This window comes from Cynocephalus volans, chromosome 2 (genome assembly GCF_027409185.1).
Source record: "Cynocephalus volans isolate mCynVol1 chromosome 2, mCynVol1.pri, whole genome shotgun sequence".
Lineage (NCBI taxonomy): Eukaryota > Metazoa > Chordata > Mammalia > Dermoptera > Cynocephalidae > Cynocephalus > Cynocephalus volans.
The window spans coordinates 74,449,069-74,473,428 of NC_084461.1; the positions used below are offsets into that span (position 1 = coordinate 74,449,069).

General features: G+C 35.9%; 1 protein-coding gene across 1 annotated transcript in view; it reads right to left on the reverse strand.

The window, feature by feature from the left end:
• LOC134370530 (solute carrier organic anion transporter family member 6A1-like) overlaps positions 1-23,489 on the reverse strand; it is an 86,762-nt gene extending 63,273 nt beyond the window's left edge. Inside the window, 6 exon segments of the mRNA XM_063087610.1 lie at positions 5,873-5,969; positions 7,765-7,950; positions 10,596-10,701; positions 10,703-10,857; positions 22,900-23,168; positions 23,275-23,489. Coding sequence (XP_062943680.1) covers positions 5,873-5,969; positions 7,765-7,950; positions 10,596-10,701; positions 10,703-10,857; positions 22,900-23,168; positions 23,275-23,489 — 1,028 coding nt within the window.
• Between the last annotated feature and the right edge of the window lie 871 nt (positions 23,490-24,360).

Here is a 24,360-nt window from a genome sequence, read left to right on the forward strand (position 1 = left end):
AGAGAACTACTAATCTTTCCCTAGCGACACTCTGCCTGGTGCCCCAAGACTGAGCATTCCAGGAGGGCTGTGTGCTCTGATGGGACTTCTCAAGAGGGTGTAGATGCTCAGAGAAGAGGATTCTGTTTCCCCATGAGCAGCCCCTCTGACCCAAGCCAGGTGGAAGCTAAGAAACAATAAGTAAGTAAGTACGTACGTACGTATGTACGTACATACATACATACATACATACATACATACATACATACATACATAAATAGAACTACTAGGCAAAGAGAACACTGAGAACCAAGTAAATCCCTTGGCTTTCAAATAAGTCATCCTTGTCTCTGTTATATAGCAGCAATCCATTCCCTTTCTATCAGTAACTCAGATAATTCACACTGGTTACTATTGAGATTCCCTTTTACTACACATTGATTCAGAGTCATCAGGATGCCAAAATCACTGAGAACATTATATTTCCTAATGTATCTAAATCATACTTCATTGGGAATAAGGACTTCCAAACACATCAAGGTCAAGTTTGCAGGGAATGAAAGCAAAAATTCATCCAGCGGAATATTTTATGTAGAAGTGAGATGGTCTGCTTCCACCTCTTGGCTTCTAGACCTATGCATCCAGGCAATGGGGGAGATAGCATCATATATAGATGGTTGGATCAACATGTATAATGGATCTTTACAAAAAGCAACACAACTTCAAAGACTGATATCACCATAACAGCTAAGGGCACCAAGCCATTACACCATTATATCAAGCCAGCTGTTTCAGAATTAATGGAGTACAGAGTAAAACCAGTGCATTCTGTACTTATCATACTGTCATACTTTGTATACCATATGTTTCCCAGTCAGAGGCAATATTGTGTGAGATACCACAGGGATGACTAAGGCTTTTGTAAGTCTGTGAATGGCTGTGCTAGAAGAAGCAGTGTAGGAAAAGAAAAACCCCTACCGAGAATGTGTCTTTCCCTGTAAAGACAAATCACTGTCCCCTTTATGTTCAAAGAGGGCAAATGTAATCCAGATGGCCAGCTTGTCTCCCAAGGAATGCATCATATCAGGAACTCATGGTCGCCTCTACTGTTGACCAGATGGATAATCAGCAACAGCAATATTAAAATACTGGTGAATATTCTTGATGAGAGATTGTCCTTGGTGAGAAGAAATCTACATTGTTGCATCTATGCAAAGTCACCATTCCTGTTACCTCATGTCTATGCCTCTGTTAAGTGCTTCTGTACCAGGAAGTAAAATTGAACCTTAATTAGAACACCTTAAAGAATTCAAAAGACAAGAACAATCCAAACCCAAAGTTAGTAGATGGAAAGAAATAATTAAGATCAGAGCAGAACTAAGTGAAATAGAAACCCAAAATATGATACAAAAGATCAATGAACCAAAAAGTTGGTTTTTTGAAAAGATATATAAAATTGACAAACCATTAGCAAGCCTAATTAAAAAAAAAAAGAGAGAAGACCCAAATTACAAAAATTAGAAATGGAAAAGGTGATATTACAACTGAAACCTCATAAATACAAGAAATCATTAGAGACTACTATAAACGACTATATGCCAGCAAGTTTGAAAATCTGGAGGAAATGGATAAATTTCTGGACACACAGAAACTACCAAAACTGAGGAAGAGGATGTAGAAAATCTGAACAGACCAATAAAAATTAAAGAAATTGAGGCTGTTATCAGAAGGCTCCCAACAAAGAAATCCCAGGACTGGATGGGTTCACTGCAGAATTCTACCAAACCTTCAAAGAGGAATTGATACCAATTCTCTACAAACTATTCCAAAAGCTTGAAACAGATGCCATTCTCCCAAACTCATTGTATGAAGCAAACGTCACCCTGATACCAAAACCAGACAAAGAAGCAATAAAAAAAGAAAACTACAGGCCAATATCCTTGACAAATAATAGATGCAGAAATCCTCAACAAAATACTAGTTAACAGGATACAGCAACACATACACAAAATTATACACCATGATCAAGTGGGATTCATCCCAGGGATGCAAGGTTAGTTCAACATATGCAAATCAATAAATGTGATACACCACGTCAACAAAACCAAAGACAAACACTATATGATCATCTCTGTAGGTGCTGAAAAAGCATTTGACAAAATTCAACATTCATTCATGACAAAGACTCTCTACAAGTTAGGTATAGAGGGAAAGTATCTCAACATAATTAAAGCCATATATGGTAAGCCCACTGCTAATATCATCCTAAATAGGGAAAAGCTAAAAGCTTTTCTCTTAAGAACAGGAACTAGACAAGGATGCCCACTCTCACCACTCCTATTCAACATAGTGTTGGAAGTACCAGCCAGAGAAATCAGAGAAGAGAAGGAAATAAAGGGCATATAGATTGGAAAAGATTAACTCAAACTGTCCCTGTTTGCGGATGATATGATCCTATATATTGAACAGCCTAAAGCCTCCACAAAAAGACTCTTAGAGTTGATAAATGATTTCAGCACAGTTGCAGGATACAAAATCAACACACAAAAATCAATAGCATTTCTATACTCCAACAGTGAACATGCAGAAAAAGAAATCAAGAAAGCTAGCCCACTTACAATAGCCCCCCCAAAACATAAAATACTTAGGAATAAAGTTAACCAAGGATGTGAAAAATCTCTATGAAGAGAACTACAAACCACTGTTGAGAGAAATTAAAGAGGACCCAAGAAGATGGAAAGATATTCCATGCTCTTGGATTAGAAGAATTAACATTGTGAAAATGTCCATACTACCCAAAGTGATCTTCAGATTCAATGCAATCCCTATCACAATTCCAATGACATTTTTCTCAGAAAAGGGAAAAAACTATTCTAACATTTATATGGAATAACAAAAGACCATGAATAGCCAAAGCAATTCTGAGCAAAAAACAATAAAGCTGGAGGCATAACACTACCTGACTTTAAACTATACTACAAAGCTATAACCAAAACAGCATGGTACTGGCATAAAAACTGACACACAGATCAATGAAATAGAATAGAGAATCCAGAAATCAACCCATACACCTACCACCATCTGATCTTTGACAAAGGCACCAAGTCTACATACTGGTGAAGAGACTGCCTCTTCAGCAAATGATGCTGGGAAAACTGGATATCCATATGCAGGAGAATAAAACTAGATCCATACCTCTCACCATGTACCAAAATCCACTCAAAATGGATTAAAGAATTAAATATATACCCTGAAACAATAAAACTCCTTAAAGAAAACATAAGGAAAACACTCAAGAAAGTAGGATTGGGTACAGACTTCATGAATACAACCCCAAAAGCACAGACAACCAGAGGAAAAATAAAGAAGTGGGATTATATCAAATTAAAAGTTTCTGCACAGCAAAAGAAACAATTAACAGAGTTAAAAGACAACCAACAGAGTGGGAGAAAATATTTTCAAAATATACATCTGACAAAGGATTAATATCCAGAATATACAAGGAACTCAAACAACTTTACAGCAAAAAAACAAGTAAACCAATTAAAAGTGGGCAAAGGAGCTGAATAGGCATTTCTCAAAGGAAGATATACTAATGGCTAGCAGATACATGAAAAAATGCCCAATATAACTCAGCATTTGAAAAATGCAAATCAAAACCGCACTGAGATACCATCTCGCTCCAGTTAGGATGGCTAATATCCAAAAGACTGAGAATGATAAACGCTGACAAGGTTGCCGAGAAAAAGGAACCCTCCTACACTGTTGATGGGACTTCAAAATGGTGCAGCCCTTATGGAAAATGCTTTTGAGTTTCCTCAAACAATTGCAGATAGATCTGCCATATGATCCAGCTATTCCACTGCTGGGAATATACCCAGAGGAATGGAAATAATCATGTCAAAGGGATACTTGTACTTCAATGTTTATTGCAGCACTATTTACAATAGCCAATAGTTGGAACCAGCCCAAGTGTCCTTCATGAGATGAGTGGATATGGAAAATGTGGTATATCTACACAATGGAATTCTACTCTGCTATAAAAAAGAATAAAATACTACCATTTGCAACAACATGGATGGACTTAGAAAAAATTATATTAAGTGAAATAAGTCAGGCACGGAAAGAGAAATACCACATGTTCTCACTTATTTGTGGGAGCTAAAAATAAACAAATAAATACAAAAACAAATGGGGTTTGCGGAAGAAGACACAACAATCACAATTCCTTGAGCTTGTTAAGACAAGTAAACTGATATGATGTTGATGGGTGTGAGGGGGGAGAAGGAGGGAGAAGGCAGGAACCAGTAAAGAAACACCAACCAGAATCAACTACATTGTATATTGATAAAATAAAAAAAAAATTAACAATCCTTCTCAAACTAGTCCAATAAATTAAGGAGAATACTTCAAAATTCATTCAAAGAGGTCAGAATTACCCTAATACCAAATAGACAAAGATACTAGAAGAAAACTACAGACTAATATCGTTGATGAAAACTAATGTAAAAATCCTAAACAAAAGACTAGCAAACTGAAATCAACAAAATATTAAAAGATTATACATCATGATCAAGTGAAAGTTATTCCTGTAATGCCAGGATGGTTTAACATATAAAATCAATCAATTAAGAGAATGAAGAATAAAAACTACATGATCATGTCAATGGATTCAGAAAAAGTATTTGGCAAACTTCAACACCGTTTCATGATGAAAAAAAAACAACCACTCATCAAACTAGAGTCACGGATGTGATCCTCTCTATAAGAAGAGTGAGTGAGAAGGTTAGTTCTCTTGCTCTGGCCATTCTTGCCATCTAATACCCTGCATTGCTGTAGAAAGTCACCACCAAGAAGAAAGCCCTCACCAGATGTGTTCCCTGGACGTTAAACTTCCCAGCCTCCAAAACTATAAGAAATAAATTTAACTTTCTTTATAAATTACCCAGCTTCAGGTATGTTGTTATAAGCCTCAGGAAATGCACTAATATAAAAGCTTAGAAATAAACCCTCGTGTATATGATCAAATGATCTTAGACAAGGGTGACAAGACTACACAATGTGCAAAAAATAGTCTCTTCAAAAATAGTGTTGGGTAAACTGGATGCCCACATGTAAAGAATAAAGTTGGACCCTTATCTTACACCATATACAAAAATTAACTGAAAAATAAATAAAGATCTAAATGTAAAGCCTGAAACTATAAAACTCCTAGAGGAAAAAAACATAGGGAGAAAGCCTCATGTCACTGGATTTGACAATTATTTCTTGGATAAGACACCAAAAGCATAGGCAATAAAGCAAAAATAGATAAATGGACTACATCAAACTTAAAACCTTTGGTACAGTAAAGGAAACTATCAACAAAGTGAAAAGGAGTATCATCTACCCTAAAGAAAGATGGAAATCCTGTCATATGCTACGATATGCATGAGACTTGGGTATACTATGCTAAGTGAAATAAGCCACTCACAGGAAGACAAATACTGAAAGATTCCAATTTTATGAGGAATCTCAAGTAGTCAAACACTCAGAAACAGAAAGCAGAATGATTGATGGTTGCCAGGGGCTGGGGAGAAGGGAAAAAGGAGAGTTGTTAAATGAACATAGAGTTTCCGTTCCTCAAGATAAAAAGTTCTAAATACCTGTGGCAAAACAATGTGCATATAGATAACACTACTGTACTGTACACTTAAAAATGTTTAAATTGTATATTTTAGATGTATTTATAGGTGTACATATAGGTGTACATATAGGTGCGTATAAGTCACATTTGCATACATTTTTCTAAAAATATGGTTATTACACATTAAATATACATATTTATTTATAAGCTGTAATAAATATTTTATACAATGTAAACAAAAAAAGGGAAAGAAAGAAAATGCCTTACTTTTTCTCAGAAGTGCTATTCTCAGAGGCTTTCAGAAATTGTGCCTCTATCACATAATCCAGAGAATATCCAACCACTCCTGAAGCTTCTGCAAGGCCTATAAGTGAATACTGAATATCAAGCAACTTCTTAAGCCAGCTTTGTCATAAGATGATAAACATTAATTGACTGAAATGAAGTACTTCTGAAAGCTTTTTGTAGCATTCTGTATTAGAATTCTCCAGAGAAAGAGAACCAATATTATATATGTATAATACCAATATTATATACACACACACCCCGATGGATTTTAAGAAACCAGTTCAAACAGTTGTGGGACCTAACAAGTTCTAAATTTGTAGGGCAGGCCAGCAGGTTGGAAATTCAAGTAAGAGTTGATGTTGCAGTATTGAGCAGAATTGCTTCTTCTTTGGGAAACCTCAGGGTTGGTTCTTAGGACCTTCAACCGATTGGATGAGGCCTGCCTACATTATGGAGGTGATCTGCTTTACTCAAATGTTAATCACATAAAAAAAAAAAATAGCATCAAAGAAACATCTAGATTAGTGTTTGGCCAAACAACTGGGTGCCATAAATTAGTCCAGCTGTCATGTAAAATTAACCATCATGCATATTGACCAATGCATGTATTAGAGAAACTCAGATAATTTAATTATATAATTCATTATACATCATTTAATCAATATATTTAGGTAATATAAATAAATATGTTTATCTTTAATATAAATATAAACTTAATATACCTTATTTCACTTTAATTTGTGGTACTATAGTAAGATGATACTTAAACATTATGATAACCTTTCCATCCTTCACCTTAGCTGCCAGGGTGGCAAGATGTGTCTATACAGTAAGCTTTTCTCTGCAGTGTATAGATGTGTGTTTTAATTGTTATTAAGTGGAACCAAAAGTAAAACCAGCAGATTTTCTGCCACTCTTGACCAATGCTAATAAATTACTGCAATTTTTTTTTTCTAAAAGCAAATATAAATATGAATATTATCTACTTTAGTTTATTGGCATGACTTTTCTTCTGCTGCAAAATAATTATTTTTGGTGTAAAATTCTATTTTCTTTTAAGTAACTTTCACAATAAGTATATAGAAACAACTTTTTTTTTTTTCAAAAATGCGAATTAGATAACCCTGAACAAATAGAGGCTCTATCAGGACCAGAAGTTACTGCAATATAAGAAAGTACACATTATTCCAAGGTGTATCCAGGATTACTTACTGTAGGATATAGTAGCAGAAGACATTGTAAATAGGGGATACTACACTGTGTTCATTTAAATAACATATCATTTCTCTCCTTCATAGGATGAACAACATTATGTTTTCAATTAACTTCAAAATATCAGAGGCCCAAAAAAGAATGAGTTAATATATATAAAGAGCTTAGTATGATGATAATTATTTCAGCACCACACTGACTGTAGTACTGAAGAGGTATAAAACAATGTCCTATTTCCCTTATGGACATGATGGCAGCAGCTTCCCACCTGCATCCTCAAAGTTTGAACATGCAATTACTCAAGCAGTTCAACCCAATAATTTTACATTTTTTTCCTAGAGAAATGAACATCAGCCTACATAGCTTAATATGACTATATATACATATAGTTTTTATTACTTAAGAAAGTATGTATTTTTTTTATTGCTCTATATATTTTCAATGACCTTCAGATGACTTGTCTAATCTCAAGCACCTCCTCAGAATTTAGTGGCTCAACATGGTTTTAAAGTTAAGCCTACCAGTTACCATTTATTACCATGTTATCATAAGGCTTAATAATTAGCACTTCTATATCAGTTTAAATATGCACACCAAAATATGAAGGCTTAATGAAAATTCAAAATGTGTCAATTGTATTAGAGGGGGAAAAAACTTGCCTAAATAGGTACCAGATGAGTGTGTGGCAACACTGTCATCAATATAGGTTAATCCAAGGATATAAATAGGCATTCCTGCTATTCCCTGCACAGTCTGCCCAACGGTGAAGAAAGATACATATTTTGATTGGAAAGATAATGTGCTTTTCTGGCAAGTTTTGATAACCATTGATTCTTGGCAAATATCTTTTGAAAAGAGAATAATTACATTTTTGTAAATAGAATTCAGAAGTTAAACATAACAAATATGCAGTATTCTTTATCAGATATTTTACTTTTTATAAACTCTTTATATGCTTTTCCATCATTATGCTTTTTTCTTTTAGTTAATATTTAATTTACATTAAATGTAGTAGTACTATAAGCAATCATCACGTTCTCAGAAAAATGCAGTGATAAAAGAAAATTTGTGGGAATACTGGAAAAGATACATGTATAAACCAAAATATAAATGTGCATGCACAATTGTATACACACACTTAAGTGTGCATAGATATGTTTGTATACATATACATTTACACACTCACAACACATATACATACATAATTCTTCTTAAATTTGGCATCTGGTTGACCTGACTTGGGACCCCAGGATAAAATTATTTCTAATGTTCTGGATTACCTGAATTATCAAAGATTACTTTCTGAGTTTAGTTCTATGTCCACTTCTTTATATTAACTTTATATCACTCTAAGTAAATAATTTCTCATTTTAGACTCACTGACTTCTAGAACACAGATTCATAAGCACAAGGCATCACACAACACAAATTTCTTTCTGTTAGAGTTAGTTATTACAAGGTCATCCACTAGATTTTAAATTCCTTTAGGTCACAGTATATGGGTATTTCTTATGCTTTTTTTTTTCACATGGTTATAGAACAGTACTAAATAAATGTGTAATTATATTTATTATTAGATTGGTAGATAGATCATATTGATTTTGACCACTTTGGTTGAAATTTAACAAATGCTCCTAACATATTAGGGTGGAAAGCTTATTAATGTGCAGATTACAAAATAGTACACAAATGGAAATTTTCAACTGGCTTAGTATCCGTATCGGATGATATGTTAGTCCATATCAGATGGGAGGAAGTCTCTAGAATTGTGATTCAAATGCTGATGGTTCAATTTTATATAGACATACATATTAACTTGTGGTGAGATCAGTATCAGTGTGATATTTCCAACAACCTTCCCTCTTAGTTCCTTGAACTCTTCTCCTCTTACACATTGTACTCCACCCACCTCAGCTACTCATTTTAAATTTCAAAAATAATAACTACAAACCTTCCCTAATTGCAATTTCAAGCATCCAGTCTAATCACCACTGTCTTTCCAGCTCACTCCTTCTAGTAACCCAATTCCAACAATCATTAAAACTCACCAGGGCCTATAATCCATTGACTCTGTTCCTTTTCACTATCCTAATGTTCACTTCATGTCCTTACTTCTCTCATTATCATAAGAACACTTTTAATTTTCTTGCTCTCTTTCAGGTCATGCCCCTGGTAAAACTGCAGCCCTAGTCAAAATAATTCTTTCCCCCACTCTATACCTACACACTTTTAAAGCTGAATGTGGCTGGAGAAAAACACACAGTCTTGCAAATCCTACTTTGAATTCAAGATTAATAAACTCAAGGAGGTCCTGCATTCTCCTGATAATAAAAAAAAAAAATATCTCTAGTCTATTTACTCTTCCATTTTCCCAGAAAATTCAACTTGTTTGATTTCCTTCTCCTTGGGATCACAGTCCTAGGCTTCCTAGCTTCCTGTTGACCAATATCTGAAAGCAAATATTTTCAACCAATAGACCCAAACTAATCTTTTAGTGCTCTTCTTCATACTAAAAATATCTCCTTTTTGAACTATAAGTTATATGATCATACAAAGGAGCAATCATGAGAGGACAGAATTTCAAGATGGAGGGAGTGGCCAGTATTACCAAATGCTGGTGGTAGTTCAAGAAGTATAACAATAAAAAGTTTTCATTGTATTAAATAGCATGAATTGCATTGATAAGTTGGTGAAAATAATTCTGTTGCAGAATTTGATCATCACATGTTATACACAGCTGATGGTAGTCAATGCTGTACTCCAAAAATATGTATAATCAATTACGCTTCAATGAAAAAATAAAGTTTTAAAAACCACTTTCTTTAAGTATATTAGTATCCAAAGGAGGATCAATAAATCAGTAGCTTTCTAAGAAACACACACACAAAAATATAGTTCTGTGAAATTTCTAAAAGCCTTTATCTAGTAAGAACAGCGAAAAGATTGTGGAATAAATTGAAAATAAAAAATAAATTGAAGAAGTCACCAATCTTTTTAGATTCAAGTACTATGTCAAAGAGCAGCTCCCTTTTTGGAATGGTAGGAGTAGGTAGAAAAGGAGTCTGACCCTTTTTTGTATGTGTCTTCCACAATGTGTTTTAATTAATCCCTTTATTCTCACCTCAACACCACACAAAGCAAGAATAAAGGGATTAATTAAAACACATTGTGGAAGACATAAGGAATTACTGAAGTTCTCAAGAGAGTCATAATATATAGTAATTGATAAAAGAAAAACAATTTTACAAAATAAGTATCCCAGAATATTTTTTCACCTCCTCCCTGGGCTCATCTCTTATATGAAAGGGTGTATGATTATGACATATAAGCTCACTAGGGAGCTACAATTAATTAGTAATCTTGGTCACATAAATTGATATGTATGGATGGATCTGCAGACAGACAGGAATCACAATCTACTTAAGTTCCTTGAGCCAACGGTTTAAGTGAATACTGACTGGATGTATGACAGTATGTTTTAAAATCTTACCTTCTATTTCTACCTCAAATTCATAATTTCTATTATTAAAGAATGGAAAGGCAAAGAAAAGTAACCCAACTCCAATTAAAAAGGAGGAAACTGCCATCCATGTTGTTATTTTTTTCTCTCCCTCCATAGTATGCTACAAATATTGTTATCAGGCCAGATGAAATATCATAACTAAATTGCAATACTGATTCCTCAATGATTTTCAGATAATAATCCTTCTGAAAATTGGCAATGCTCACATCTACAAGACCAAATACCATACCTGAAATGTAAAAAGAAAAAAGAAAGCAAGAGTATGCATTTTAAGAGACAAAATAGATCACAGTTAAAGTTATTACAAAGCAAAACAATTTAATTGACATGTATATTTTACAGTATTCTGATGTTTAAAACTGTAAGCATGTAAAGATTCCCTTTCTTTTTTTTTTCTTCCTTTTTAATAATTTCCTCCTTTTTACTTTCTCAGTTTTGAAAATTTTTATTAATCATCTTTTCTGAATAGTGAAACAGAATAGTTTGATATTACGTTTCCAAGTAATAAAACACATCAGATAATCTAAAATTTCCATTTTCCCTATATCATACCAACCAGGACCATCCCTCCACCACTCTTATCTTCTCTTATTTGGACTGGTTTCACTGGAGAACTGGTGTATGGTTATCAATATGGAATTTGCATTCACCACTCTTCTTCACTGGAACACTTGTTTTCTAAATCATATGACTTCTTTGAGAAGGACCTTGTTTTTCTATAACTTCAAAAAAAATTATTACTGCATCTTTGAATGTGAGAAAACATCTTTTTTCTATTGTACACTTGTTGCATAATGTGGGTAGGTTTAGAATATAGGTTAAAGATTCCCTTTCTAAAATAAGCCAGGCACAGAAAGAGAAATACCACATGTCCTCACTCATAAGTGGGAGCTAAGAAAGGAAAGAAAAAAAGAAAGAGAGGAAGGGAGGAAGGGAGGGGAGGGAGAGAGAGGACAGAGAGAGAGAGAGAGAGAGACCACAATAAAACACTGAACTTTCAGAAGGAGAGAAAAGGCCTATAGTCACCAGAGGGGGGAAAGGGAGGGAGGGGGTTAGAGAGTAATTGGATAAGGGATACAAAGAGTAATTATGATATGTGATGATGAACATGTTAATACTATTGATTTGATTATCATGTACTGTATACAAATACTGATAGTCAATTTTATACCCCATAAATATGTATAATCAAAATAAATAATTTTTTTAGGAACAAATAAATAAAAATAAAGCACAAATAGTCCTTAACCTCTATGAAATATTTGCTAATTAAATTTGTGAAGCTATTTGTTAACTACCTCTATGAGTAATTTACTGAAGAATACTGACTATTGTACCATCTCACTTAGTACCGATCCTTATTTTAATGTATTATATTTCAATTATAAAAAATTAATAAGTAATCTATAAATGTTTATTTACCATCTAGAATAGGAAATAAAATATTATCAAAATATTTGAAGCCCAGAACGTACTTCCCAAACACATTCTTCTCCCTCCCCTCCATAACCAGTATCCTGTATTTGAAGTTTACTGTTTTTGAGCTTTTTAGATAACGTATAAATCCTTAAACAATATTGACTATTGTTTTTCATGTTTTTGAACATTAAATAAATGCTATCATACTATATGCATTTCTATCTCTAAGCATCCAAACTGGAAAAAAAATCATACTAAGTCTTTGAAACAAAAATAAACTGATATAGGGATTGGTTACAAAAGCAGTACATTTATTGAAGCAAAAAGGGAAAATGGTTACTAATCAAAACTCATGATATCTATATAACCAAAGTTTCTGAAGCATGGGCTGCTGCTACCACTGCTGGAACTGCAGTCGCTACCTCTTTTTGCAGGAAGCTAAGAGCCCATACTCTTTCTGATGCTATGAGAGGCAGTTCACAGTCACCTGCTGTTTCTGCTGCTCCTGCAGTTGCCAAAGCCAGAGCCTAGAAGCACTGTAATGCTGAATCATCCACTGTTGCTGCTGCTGATGGAACCATATTTATTCCTGAGCATAAATACAGGAGCTTTCAATCACCCAGCATTGCTCCTGCTGCCAAAAATGCCACTAGAAACAGAGAGGAAAAAATAGAGGCTTCCCTTTGCCTCTCTTCAAATCTACTGTCAGCCTGTCACTGGCAACACCTAGGTGGAAGCCAGCTGGTGAGGAACACTGGGAAGTGTACTTTACAGGCTGCCAGGCCCCTTACATATAGGCAAGTCCAGAAGGCTAGCAATGGAGTTAATGGCCAACAGACACATAATTTGAAAAGTTCACCCTTTAGACTACACAGGATACATTTTCATCCTTCTTCCCATATTTAAACTTGCATACCAAATAGCCACATTATCATACTTCTGCCTAATATATTGCAATTATCATTCTTATGAGGATGCCCTTACTCTTTCCCAAAAAAGAGAGACACATAGTCCAATCGGTTGCCTAATTCATCTCAGGGTGATGTTAATCCTTCTAGTTTAGTCACAAACCTGAATAGATTTTCTTTAACCTAAAAACTAAATTGCAAAGGTAACGGCCAATAATTAAGCAAACATATTGCAGGCCTAAATAAACTTGAGAGAATTGTATTGCCGAAGAAACCACAAGCTAGACTAGGAGCCACAACTAGTTTAACAGAACAACACCATCAAGAAACAAGATAAAAAAAACTTTGCTGCACCCAAGAGAGGAATTTTCTTCAATTCTCACTTGAGATGTGGCCAAGGAGGATAATGGCCAAGGCAGGAATTAAGTCCTACCAGTAACTTAGTCCATCTCTAGGATGGAGGTATTAATTTCCCTTCAAACTGAGGCATATTCTGTAACCTAGAGACAAATTTACAAGGATATCTACCTTACATATAGTATGAATAGAAAAATAAAATAAGAAGGGAAAGAGGAAGGGAAAAAATAAAGAATTGGAATAAATATATATATATATAAGCATACACACAAATATATGTATGTTTATGTGTGTGCACATAAAACAAACAAGAGAAAGTATATAGCTGCTACAATTTTTATTATTCTAAATGTTTATGAGACTGCACTTAATATATAAAACTTCCTTCTTCTAGTACTCACCCTCTTTTCTACTCCTTGATCCCAGATAACAAATACACAGGTTGCTACCTCAAAGCATATCCCCCATGCTATAGGACAACACCCAAAACTTGTTTTTCATTGTCTACTAACTAGAGTCTTATCTGAGTCTTCAACAGGACATCATAATTATCTACAAGGCTGAGTTTCTGATTATTGACATATGTAGTAAGATCAGTGCATTCCATGAGCATGAACCTCCTGTTGTACTTTTGCCGTAAACTAAGTTTCTTGGTTAGAAGCAATGTGCTGGTAAATATGATCAGGTAAATGATGCATAAGGCATTTGTTAAGACCAATTATGATAGTGCTGCCACATCACAGTGACAGAAGAAGAACCCACACCCAATATAAATAACTATTTCAGTGAGGAGAAATTACTGTGCATGCCATAACAGAAGCAGAACTATGTGATCAGCTTCCCTCTGGGTAACAGGTTGAATTCACTAAGGAATGGAGCCATTTCTTAGATTATGTTGACTTTTCCTGGTAGCAAGACAGGCCCTCAACAGTGCAATAGCCAGATCAGCCTTGGTGAAGGTAAGGCTGTGCATTCAGCTCTTATATAAACTCCATGCTTGATATGATTGTCACTACAAACAAGAGCCCATTGAACAAGAGAAAGAATGGCTTAGGGAAAGAGGCTAATATTCACAGGGTGTTTATCTACCTCATTATTGAGCGTCTCCTATGCAATTGATTTCCTTTGGTGAACATTCACATAGAATAACTCTGCCCATTTGGAGAGACACACCCTTTACCCAGTCTTCCTAATCACCAAATGGCAAACCAGTAGGCAATGGTCAGCATGGTATCCAGGCAATATGGACAATCAGATATACTGATCAAAGCTCTGTCCACTGGGAGTATTCTTTTTTTTTTTTTTCCTGTTTTTCATGGCTTCCCCTGACTGGGGCTATAATGTTACCACCACACACTTCCACCTTTGAAAAACTACAGAGGCCCACCAGAAGCAATGTCTCTTTCTTAACAGTGAGTGGTGCAAATGAAGAAACTTTCCCTCCGTTTTAAGAGATAGCCCTGCATACTTTGAAGCAATTGGTCCCTAGAAACATTACTAAAGTGGCAAACAAATTTTTGATATGTAAGATATTTCCTCACCAGGACAGACTTTATATTAGTCATTCCAGGAAGTCTAAATCCAATTCTAACTATGAACATGGCAGCAATAAGGGGTAGTGGGATGGGTCATGAGGGGAATCAGCATTCCCTTAACTCAGGCAAGGTCAATTTAGTGTCTTCAAGCAAGGGATTGTCTTCTCTTTAGATATAGGTGGAATAGTTGCTCCTACTGGCAAAGGAGGTTCAGGATCTGGGGGTTCGTGATTCTCAGATTAACCAAATTCCACCCAAATGCCTTTATCCCAATTTTCAGGGTTCACTCCACTGAAATTTTCACTTCACTCCAATCAATGTCCCTAATCTCATGCAAGTGGTGAGTCTGTGAGTTCAACTTATGTTATAGTTCTGCAACCTGTGAATAAGAATTGGTTTGCTCAAAATAAACTGTATGTGGCTAAAAAAGATAAGAGATTCTTATAGAACCATCAGAGAAGCTCACGTGTTTCCTAACCATGCTGCAAACTTCTCATTTTCTTTCTGTAAATCCTCCAGTGCAGTAAGAAGCAGTCAGGCAAACCCAGAATCTTTGCAGTCAGAAGTCCCATCATAGGAGTCAATTGCAGTAGCAATTTGGTCTCCCAAAGCCTTGTCCTCAATAAGAACTCTGTCCTAAGCAATATTTTAAATAACTCTTTTCTCACTACATGCCAAGGACTTCTAGTGAACCACAGGCACAAATATCACTGTTTTCATTGCTTTCAAGACAAATCAGGTCAGCTAACCAATACCAGATTCCCATCTTTGAGTGTTTGTTTTGTTTTGTTCTTCCTGGTTGTATTAGTCCGTTTTTGTTGCTTATAAAAAAAATACATGGAACTGGGTGCTTTATAAAGAAAAATGAAGTTTATTGCTTACAGTTTCTGAGGCTGGGAAGTCCAAAGTCCATCTGGTGGTGGCAATAATGACCCACAGGTCTCACATTGCAACACGGTGGAAGCAGAGAGAGCAGAGAAAGAGCAAGACAGACTGTCTTCTCCTTTTAAAGCCTTTAGAACCATGCCCCTGACCACCATTTTTAACCCATTCACTACTGCACAGTCCTACAATCCAATAACCTTTTCAAAGGCTCCACCTTTCAATTACCATAATAGGACTTCCCACCCTCTTATCAGTCACAGTGGGGGCTAAGTTTCTAATACATAAAATTTGGGAGACACAATTCAAGTTCCAGTGAGTTTTGGGGGACAAAATTCAATCCACTACACTAGTTCAATGCCTGGTATGGAGTACTATATCAAAAATCATGACTTTTGTAACTTATAGACAAATTACTTTGATTACATTGGTGAAACTAAAAAAGTTTATTCAAAAGCTTTTCAAACTTCTTTATATTATACATCAGAACATTTTTCAAAAAATAAAAGAATAATTATTCATAATGCATGCTTATACACTTTAACCAGTCTTAGCCATACTTATCTTTAATAAAATGTTATTCATATTTTTCCTGAAGAATATACTCTAATATTTTCTTATTTCTAATAGTTTTCATAAAATAAGCTGCAATTCACCAAAATTTATTTTTACAGTTTTGCTATAGAGGATTAACTCAGCAAGCCCGAGTTGTTAAAAAGGCCTGTATTCAGGGCTGGCTCTTGACTGGCTCCTGGAAGATGAGCTCTAAGCCTTTGGAATATTCTGTCTAATAAGAATGCTTTCATATGGCTGAAGTCTTGGACCACATTGTACTAGTCTGATCACAAAGTTTATGCTAACCAAGTGATTTATGGTGAACACCTTTTTTATTGTGGGGTGTGGGGAGTCTGAGTAGCTGAGGTTAGTCACACAGGTACTGCATACCTATGTGACTGACCCCCCAAAAAGCCCTGGACACCAAGGCTCAGGTAAGCTTCCCTGGTTAACAGCTCTTCGCATGTGTTGTCACATATTGTTGCTGGGTGAATTAAGCATGACCATGTGACTACACTGAGAGAGGACACATAGAAGCTTGGGTCTGTTTTTTTCCAAACTTCATCTCATGGGCCTTTTCCCCTTGATGATTTTAATCTGTATTTTTTTACTGTAATAAACCATAATCATGAGTAGAACAGCTTTTTCTGACTCCTATGAAGTCCTTAGTCTAGTGAATCACTGAATCCGAGTGTAGTCTTAGGGATTCCCAAAACAATAAATAAATTTGAAGTTAATAAATTTGAAGTTGCTACAGACTCCAATTGATATGTCACTGTACATCATGATATTTTAACTAAGAAAAAACTCTCTACAAGTGTGTACATATCTAGTAAGCACAAAGAAACACTACTAAATGGAGGATGTTTTCAATTATGTTTTGGTGTTGAAATATTTCAATCAAAATATTCCATTTAGAGAATTTTTCTATGATAAATATTTTTCAAGACGAAACTCTTAAAATAAGTTGTCTCAATTTCAAATGTTTCACCAAATTAAGCTATGCAAAGCTATAGGCTTACTTAAGTTCATTCAGTTCTTATAAAGAATATAAATTTATCTAATCAAGAATAAAGACACTATACAAGTATACTTCCCCTAAATAGAAATTTTTATAAAGCACAATTAAAGAATTTTTACAATAAGTCTTGTATGTTACTCAAATTCTCATAGTTTAATTTGCTTAGTTCCTCTGTTGGTTTTGGAAGGATGAATTTTAATATGTTCCCATTGTTAAGCTTAGTTTTCAATAACCATAATTTAACAAAATCTTCTAATATTTAAGAAGTACGAAGCTTCGTTCATTGAACACTTTAATGAAAGATTTCCAACTGCTTTTAAACAAAAATGCAACCAAAAATTAGAGAACTTATTTATAAAACAGTTCAAAACCATTATAGGACTCTGCAGTTGATTTATGAAATAGTTATTCAAAGGCCCAACATTGTAAAATCTATTGTATCTAGGAGGTAAAGAGAGGCAATGTATGCTAGCAAGATGAACTATTAATACATATAAACTTGAATGTAGATAAATATTTGTAAATTTAAAAATATTATAGCTTGTTAGGATGCAATTGTGAATTATTTGTTTACCTATTCCAAGCATATTTCTGCTCCAAAGCTTTCTTAGTTCCATAAGAACATTGTCTTTACCAAGGTACTGTGCACCAAAATTTGTATTACTATTATTGCCACAGAAATAAATAATTTTATCTTCGATGTAGAAAATTTAAAAGAATAGCAATTACAGCAAAATCAGATGTTTATCTTCAGCAAAATGAACTTTCAAAGTTTTCCTTTAATTCCATAAAAAACAAACCATTATTGAAATTAATTAAGTCCCTGATGGCACTGATATAAAACTGGTATTATTTAACAGTTTGAAAAATTATTCTTCTGCTAATGGGGCCAATTCATTAAAAGCCATCACTTTAACTTTCATATGTGGATAGAAAAATTTGTAATTGAAAATGAGCAAAATTAAAGTAGAAAAGTCATTGAATCTAAATTAAAAAGTCATGCTTCACAGTATTTGGTAAATAAACCTTCTGCAGGTGCATGTGTTAAATCATCTTCTTTAGCCACAGTCTCCTAAAATAACCATTAACTTCAGCAGATGTATGTCTTTTGGTTTTCATGTTGTCAGTAGTAGCATCCAGGCCTTTCATAAATAGTAAATGTCAAGAGTGTGCAAGTCTTCGTCAATTTTCTCAAGAAAAGCATATACCATTTTTGAGTTCATTGTTCCAAAATGGCTTATTAGAAAATTAAAAAGCATTGCCAAGTAATAAAATCAATAAATGATGGTGATATATGCTATATAATAAATGAAAACATCACGGCAGCAAGGGTGCTTAGACTATTCTCTATAATTTCTATTGCTTCCCACTGACACTACGAACAGGCAGTCTGGTGACACACATTTACACATTTTGCAGGTTACAGCATGGGCCATGGCAAATCCAGCTAACACACCAAGTGAGTGGCAGAACCAGCAGCACCAAAAATTTGCCCAACCACCCACTAATGGGGGGAAATAATTTTATCACTTGATCCAAGATTATTTCATTTATCCTGGAATGCTCTTCACACTGCCCCTGAAAAGAAAGTTTCATTAACATTATATGTAGACAGGGCCTAGAAAGAAACATGGGTTATGGCTGGTTGTCTTTTAGATTTAACGATGTGTCAGAGTAAGGACCCTATTAACCACATGATTTTTACCCACAGTTAAACAAGACCAGAGGACAATCAAGAAGTACAAAGTTGAGGCCAACTAAATCCCTCCCAGCTTATTTAAATAAACTTAATAATAATACTTAGCAAAAAAAGGAAGGGAGAGGAATTGTGATGAAAAAGTGGGACAACAGGCATAAATTGGACTTTCCCGGGATAATTGGAATGTATAGTCAACCTATTAAATAGTAAACTAAAAGAAGTTCTCTTACAATACGGTAATTAACTAAATATAGCTATACACATTGCAGGAGCCTACGAAGCAACCACACTGGAACCAAAAAGTAAAATCTTTTCTTTGTAATGGTTCTCCAGCCTCTTCTACTGACCAAGTTTAACATTATGACAGCTGGCAAAGAAAAATACATAAAGGGCCTGGGTACATTTTCACAGAGTAGTCAAAAGGATGAAATTGGAGTTTTAGCATCAATAAACTGATATTGATATTGACAGGCAAGGATTGACGAATTGATTCTGAAAGAATTTGTGTTAGCTGCACAATCCTACACAAACTCTTTCATAAAAGAGAAGAAACACATTCAAATTAATTTCATAAAGCCACTATTATCTGTTACTAAAGACAGACAAAAACATTCCAAGAAAACTATAAACCAATATTCTCACAGAAACAAAAATTTTTATTAACAAAATTTTGGGAAATTTAATCCAGCAATATATAAAACAAGATAATAATCCAGTCAGAAGAGTATCCCAGGACTGCAAGGTAGGTTAAATATCTGAAAATCAAAAAAAATTTTAAAAGCAATATATAATCTTCATAGAATAAATTTTAAAAACAGTATGATCATCTCAATAGATGCAGGTAAAATCACTTGATAAAATTCAATCCCAATTCACAATAAAAAAAATTCTCAGCAAACTAAGAAGAGAAGGGAATGTCCTCAAATTGATGAAGGGCGTCTGAAAAAAACCTACAGTTAACATATTCAATTGTGAAAGGCTGAATGCTTTCTATCTAAAAATCAGGAAAAATTGATCAATATCTCTACAATTTCTATTTGGCATTGTACTGGAGAGGTCCTACCCAGCGCAATAAGATAATAAAAAGTAATAAAAAGTTTACAGATTGGAAAGAGAAAGTAAAACTATCCGTATTCATAGATGACATGATCATGTGTGTAAAAAATCCTAAGGAATCTGCATTTTAAAAAAAGCTTCTGTATTAGTTTCTGTTGCTTATAACAAAATGCCTGTAGAACTGGGTGATTTATAAAGAAAATGAAATTTATTGCTTACAGTTCCTGAGGCTGGGAAGTCCAAAGTCCAGGGAACATATTTGGTGAAGGCCGTAATGGTGGTGACAGTGTTGGCAGGATATTACATTGCAAAATGGTGGAGCAAAGAGAGCAGAGAGAGACCAACCTCCTCATTCACTCTATTCACTCTCCTTTTAAAGCCCTCAGAATAATGCCCCTGACCACCATTATTAATCCATTCACTACTGCTCAGTCCTACAATCTAATCACCTCTTCAAGGTCCCATCTTTCAATTACCATAATAGGATTTCCCACCGTCAACAGTTACAGTGGGAATTAAGCTTCAATGAGGTTGAGGGGGCATCCAATCAACAGCATGTCTACAACTAACACGTTAATTTAGCAAACTTACAGAATAGAAGATCCAAATAAAGAGATTGTGTCCAGTCATCAGAACACTCAATGTTGTTAAGATGTCAGTTCTCTCCAAGTCTATAAAATCAACAAAATCCATATTAAAATTGAAGTAAGTCTTTTAATAAAAATAGGCAAATTGATTCTAAAATTTATATGGAAAGGCAAATGATCTAGAATAGCCAAAACAACTGTGTACATTTAAAAGGTGGGATTTTATTGTATGTAAATTACACCTAAATAAAGTGGAAGTAGGAAAGGAAGGGAGGGAGGGAGGAAAGCATGGCCTGAGTCTGGACATAATGAAACATCAAACAGACCAGAATGAAGTTCAAACCACTTAATGAAAGACCTATAGTCTTTAAGACTTTCAAGGACATAAGAAACAGGGAAAGAATGGAGAAGTATTCAGTTTAAAGCAGACTTTAATCTGACCTTAATATCACTTTAATATGACAACTAAATGCAACATATGTTCCTGGATAGAATTCTGGGTCAAAAAGAAAAAGGAGAAAATACTGAGACAATTGGTGACATATGAATAGGCCACCAATTCATAATTAGATGGTAGTATCACACTGATATTCCTGACTGGGAGGAGTGTATGATGGTTACGTAGGAGAGTGTCTCACTATGGGAAGACACACTGCAATAGTTAGCAGTAATGGGACACCAAGTCTGAAAAAGTCTATACTAGTATGTAGACAGAAAGAGAGACTGAAGGAACACATGTGGTAAAATGTTACTGGGTGACAGGAATGCAGAAGTTCTTGGTTTCGCCTTTGCATCCTATCTGTACTTTTAAAATTATTTCAAAATTGTTTAAAATGTAGCTAATAATAATAAATAGATCAATTAATAAATTTAAAAATTAAGATATATATCATTTATATGAATGCAAGGCTCAATTCTATACCAGAACTGAGCTAATAACCTAGATGAACTCAGTTAAGTGATGGAGCTAAAACCATTCATTGTCAACCACTTGTTCAAAAACCTTCAATGGCTACCCATTACCCACCTAATAAGGGGATTAAGGGAGATAATGCTTGTAAAGCACCTTACTCATGACTCAGCATAGTGAGAGGTAAATACCTTTTAGTATCCTTTCAAAATTCTGTCTGGTATTTAAAGGCCTTCACGATCTGGCCACAATCTCTTTTTTTCCTTTTTTAATTCATTTATGCATTCAATACATGTTTATTGAATGTCTTCTCTGCCTCAATCCCTATATTAGGTCCTGAGAAGATGCAATGAATAATACAAAAATAATTTCCCCCTTATGGTGCTTAGATGAAAACATTATCCAGCCAAACTTGTCATTCACCATTCTGAAACAAGCCTTTCTGAAACAAAGCACTCATTCATTGATTCGTTTCTTTATTCAATAAATACTCCTAATACTCCTTAATTATATTCCTGACTATCAGAACTGTACCTAACTATTAGTGCATGGTTCAAATGCCTCTTCCTCCAAGAAGCTTCTTTGATGATCTCAAGACAAGCTGGTGTATCCTTCTCATGTGTTTCTTACCACATACAGACTTTTTACTGCACTTATTTAGACATAGCATTTCAGTACAAAATGAGATCAGATTTGGCAAATTCCAATGCCATCGGTGTAAAGAGGCTAGTAAAAAACCTAGATATAATGGGGGTGGTGGGAGTTGTGATCAAGTAGAGAATGTATGCCCCATCTAAAGGTGGTCAAATTCACTTTCTTCTGCAATCTTTGTAGGCAAAAATAAACACCCTGGAGTTTCAGTTCCCTAATATAGATTACTTGAAGTCCCACCCCACACCCTCAATTCAGATGAGAAAACAAGATCCAGTACAAAGTGGCTTAGCCAGAGTATCTCAAAACTGTGGACAAAGTAGGAACAATCTGATAATTACACAGTTTTCAACCTTATTTTAACCTCCAAGTGATTGGAGTTGGTGACCGAATAAGGTTAAATGACTCAACAACACCGTCTCTCCCTGTCACCCACACTGTGTGGGATGGACTGTGTCAATCAGGTGCTGCAGGTGAGCAATGACAGGAGCCCGAACCTAAGGGGCCGGGCCACCCGGTAACTTGCTTTGATTCTGGTCATTCGTCGAGAACGTCAGAGAACCCAGCCTGCCGCTGGGCCCCGGCAGCGCGTCCTCCACACACCACACCTCAGTGTGCCTCCTCACCACGCGGGCAACCCGGGGCGGCCCCGCCGCTGCCCGCCCAGGACGAGCCCGCCCCTCAGGCTCACCTTGACATATGGTTAGGGTGCAGTAGACAAACAAGAAGCAACGAACGTTGTTAAAACGCTGGCAGCAGGGGATGACTATGCAGCCCAAGCCACGAGGCCGCTCCAAACTGTCCTTCAGTTGTGGTTCCGGTGGTTTCTTGAAAATGGGGGACTTGGCCCTTTTCTTCTTTTGGAATCTGCTGAACCTTATCAGGGCCGCTGGCAACGTTGTCAGATAACGGGGGTCTTCCCCCGGCCTCCCCGGCCTCAGTGCCCTCGGCAGGCCGGGCCTGCGCGGCCCCAGGCTGCTCTTGAACTCGGGCTTCCTTCACGGCCCCGCCAGGCCCTGACGCGGCTCGGGCGCGGCTCACCCTGCGCTGCTCCGGGCGTCGCTACTGGCGCTTTCCCGGGCCGCGGGCGGCCGACCCTTCCTGAGCCAACCTCAAAGCTCGCCCGGCGAGAGCGTCCGAGGACGGGGGAACCAAAAGGGCGCCTGCAGCCCAAGCTTCCACAGGGAACGTTCCTCCTCGGCGGGAGGCCAACGTCCCCCAAGTGGGGTTGACAGTTGCCCTGGGAGAACGTCCAAGGCTGTTTTCCTTCTTTGCTTCCATGGGGGGAAGGAAAATTTAAAAAGCTAGAGTAATGGACGTCAAAGAATGCTACTACTTATTTAATACTTACTCATTAGGAAGCAAGGCAAGAGAAAAATGCAAAAATGGGATAGTGGAACTGTCCCCCAATTTCCTCAGACTACTTTACTGTGGTGTCTTTTCCAACTGGACAATCTCACTAGAAACAGCCTGAAAAATTGTTGAAGGACCAGGAGAGACCAGAAGACATGGAAAAGACACTTCCATCACAATGATAGATTTGGAAGAACAAAAGAGATCGGAAAATAATGACCCAAAGATTGCCCTTAAGTGGTTTACGCATAGAAATTATTGTCCTAGAAACTCTATCCCCACCCAAGAACAGAAAGGATTATTATTTTATTCACTTAATGAGGGCATGAGACCCAGAGGATGATTTATTTCCCCAGGTATAAAAATCTTAACTGGAGAGAAAGAATGTAGAACAGTAGCAGGATATGAAACGTGTGTTTTATATGAAAATGCTACTTCTTACTGGTTTTCTTTTCTAAGCTGAAATATAAGCTATTAAGGTCACATGTATGGGGAGGGTTACTTTCCAGGTGAGATGAAACTATCTTCCCTACACTGGATTAAACATTGTGTTGTCAAAAACAATCCAGCTTTTCAACAAGTTTTTGTGCTGCTCTGAAAGTGCTGGGGCTGGTAGACCAGGGGCAAACCACTAAGAAGAGCTAAGAAAGACGGTGCCAAAGACCCCACCATTGACCCGAGGCCTGAGCTTGCCTCAACAGAGCTACATGCACATTGGTGAGTGGAAATGTTATTTTGCCTATACTAATTGTTAAATGTATAGTCACTACATTAGGAAGAGCAGTGCCCTGGTTTCCAT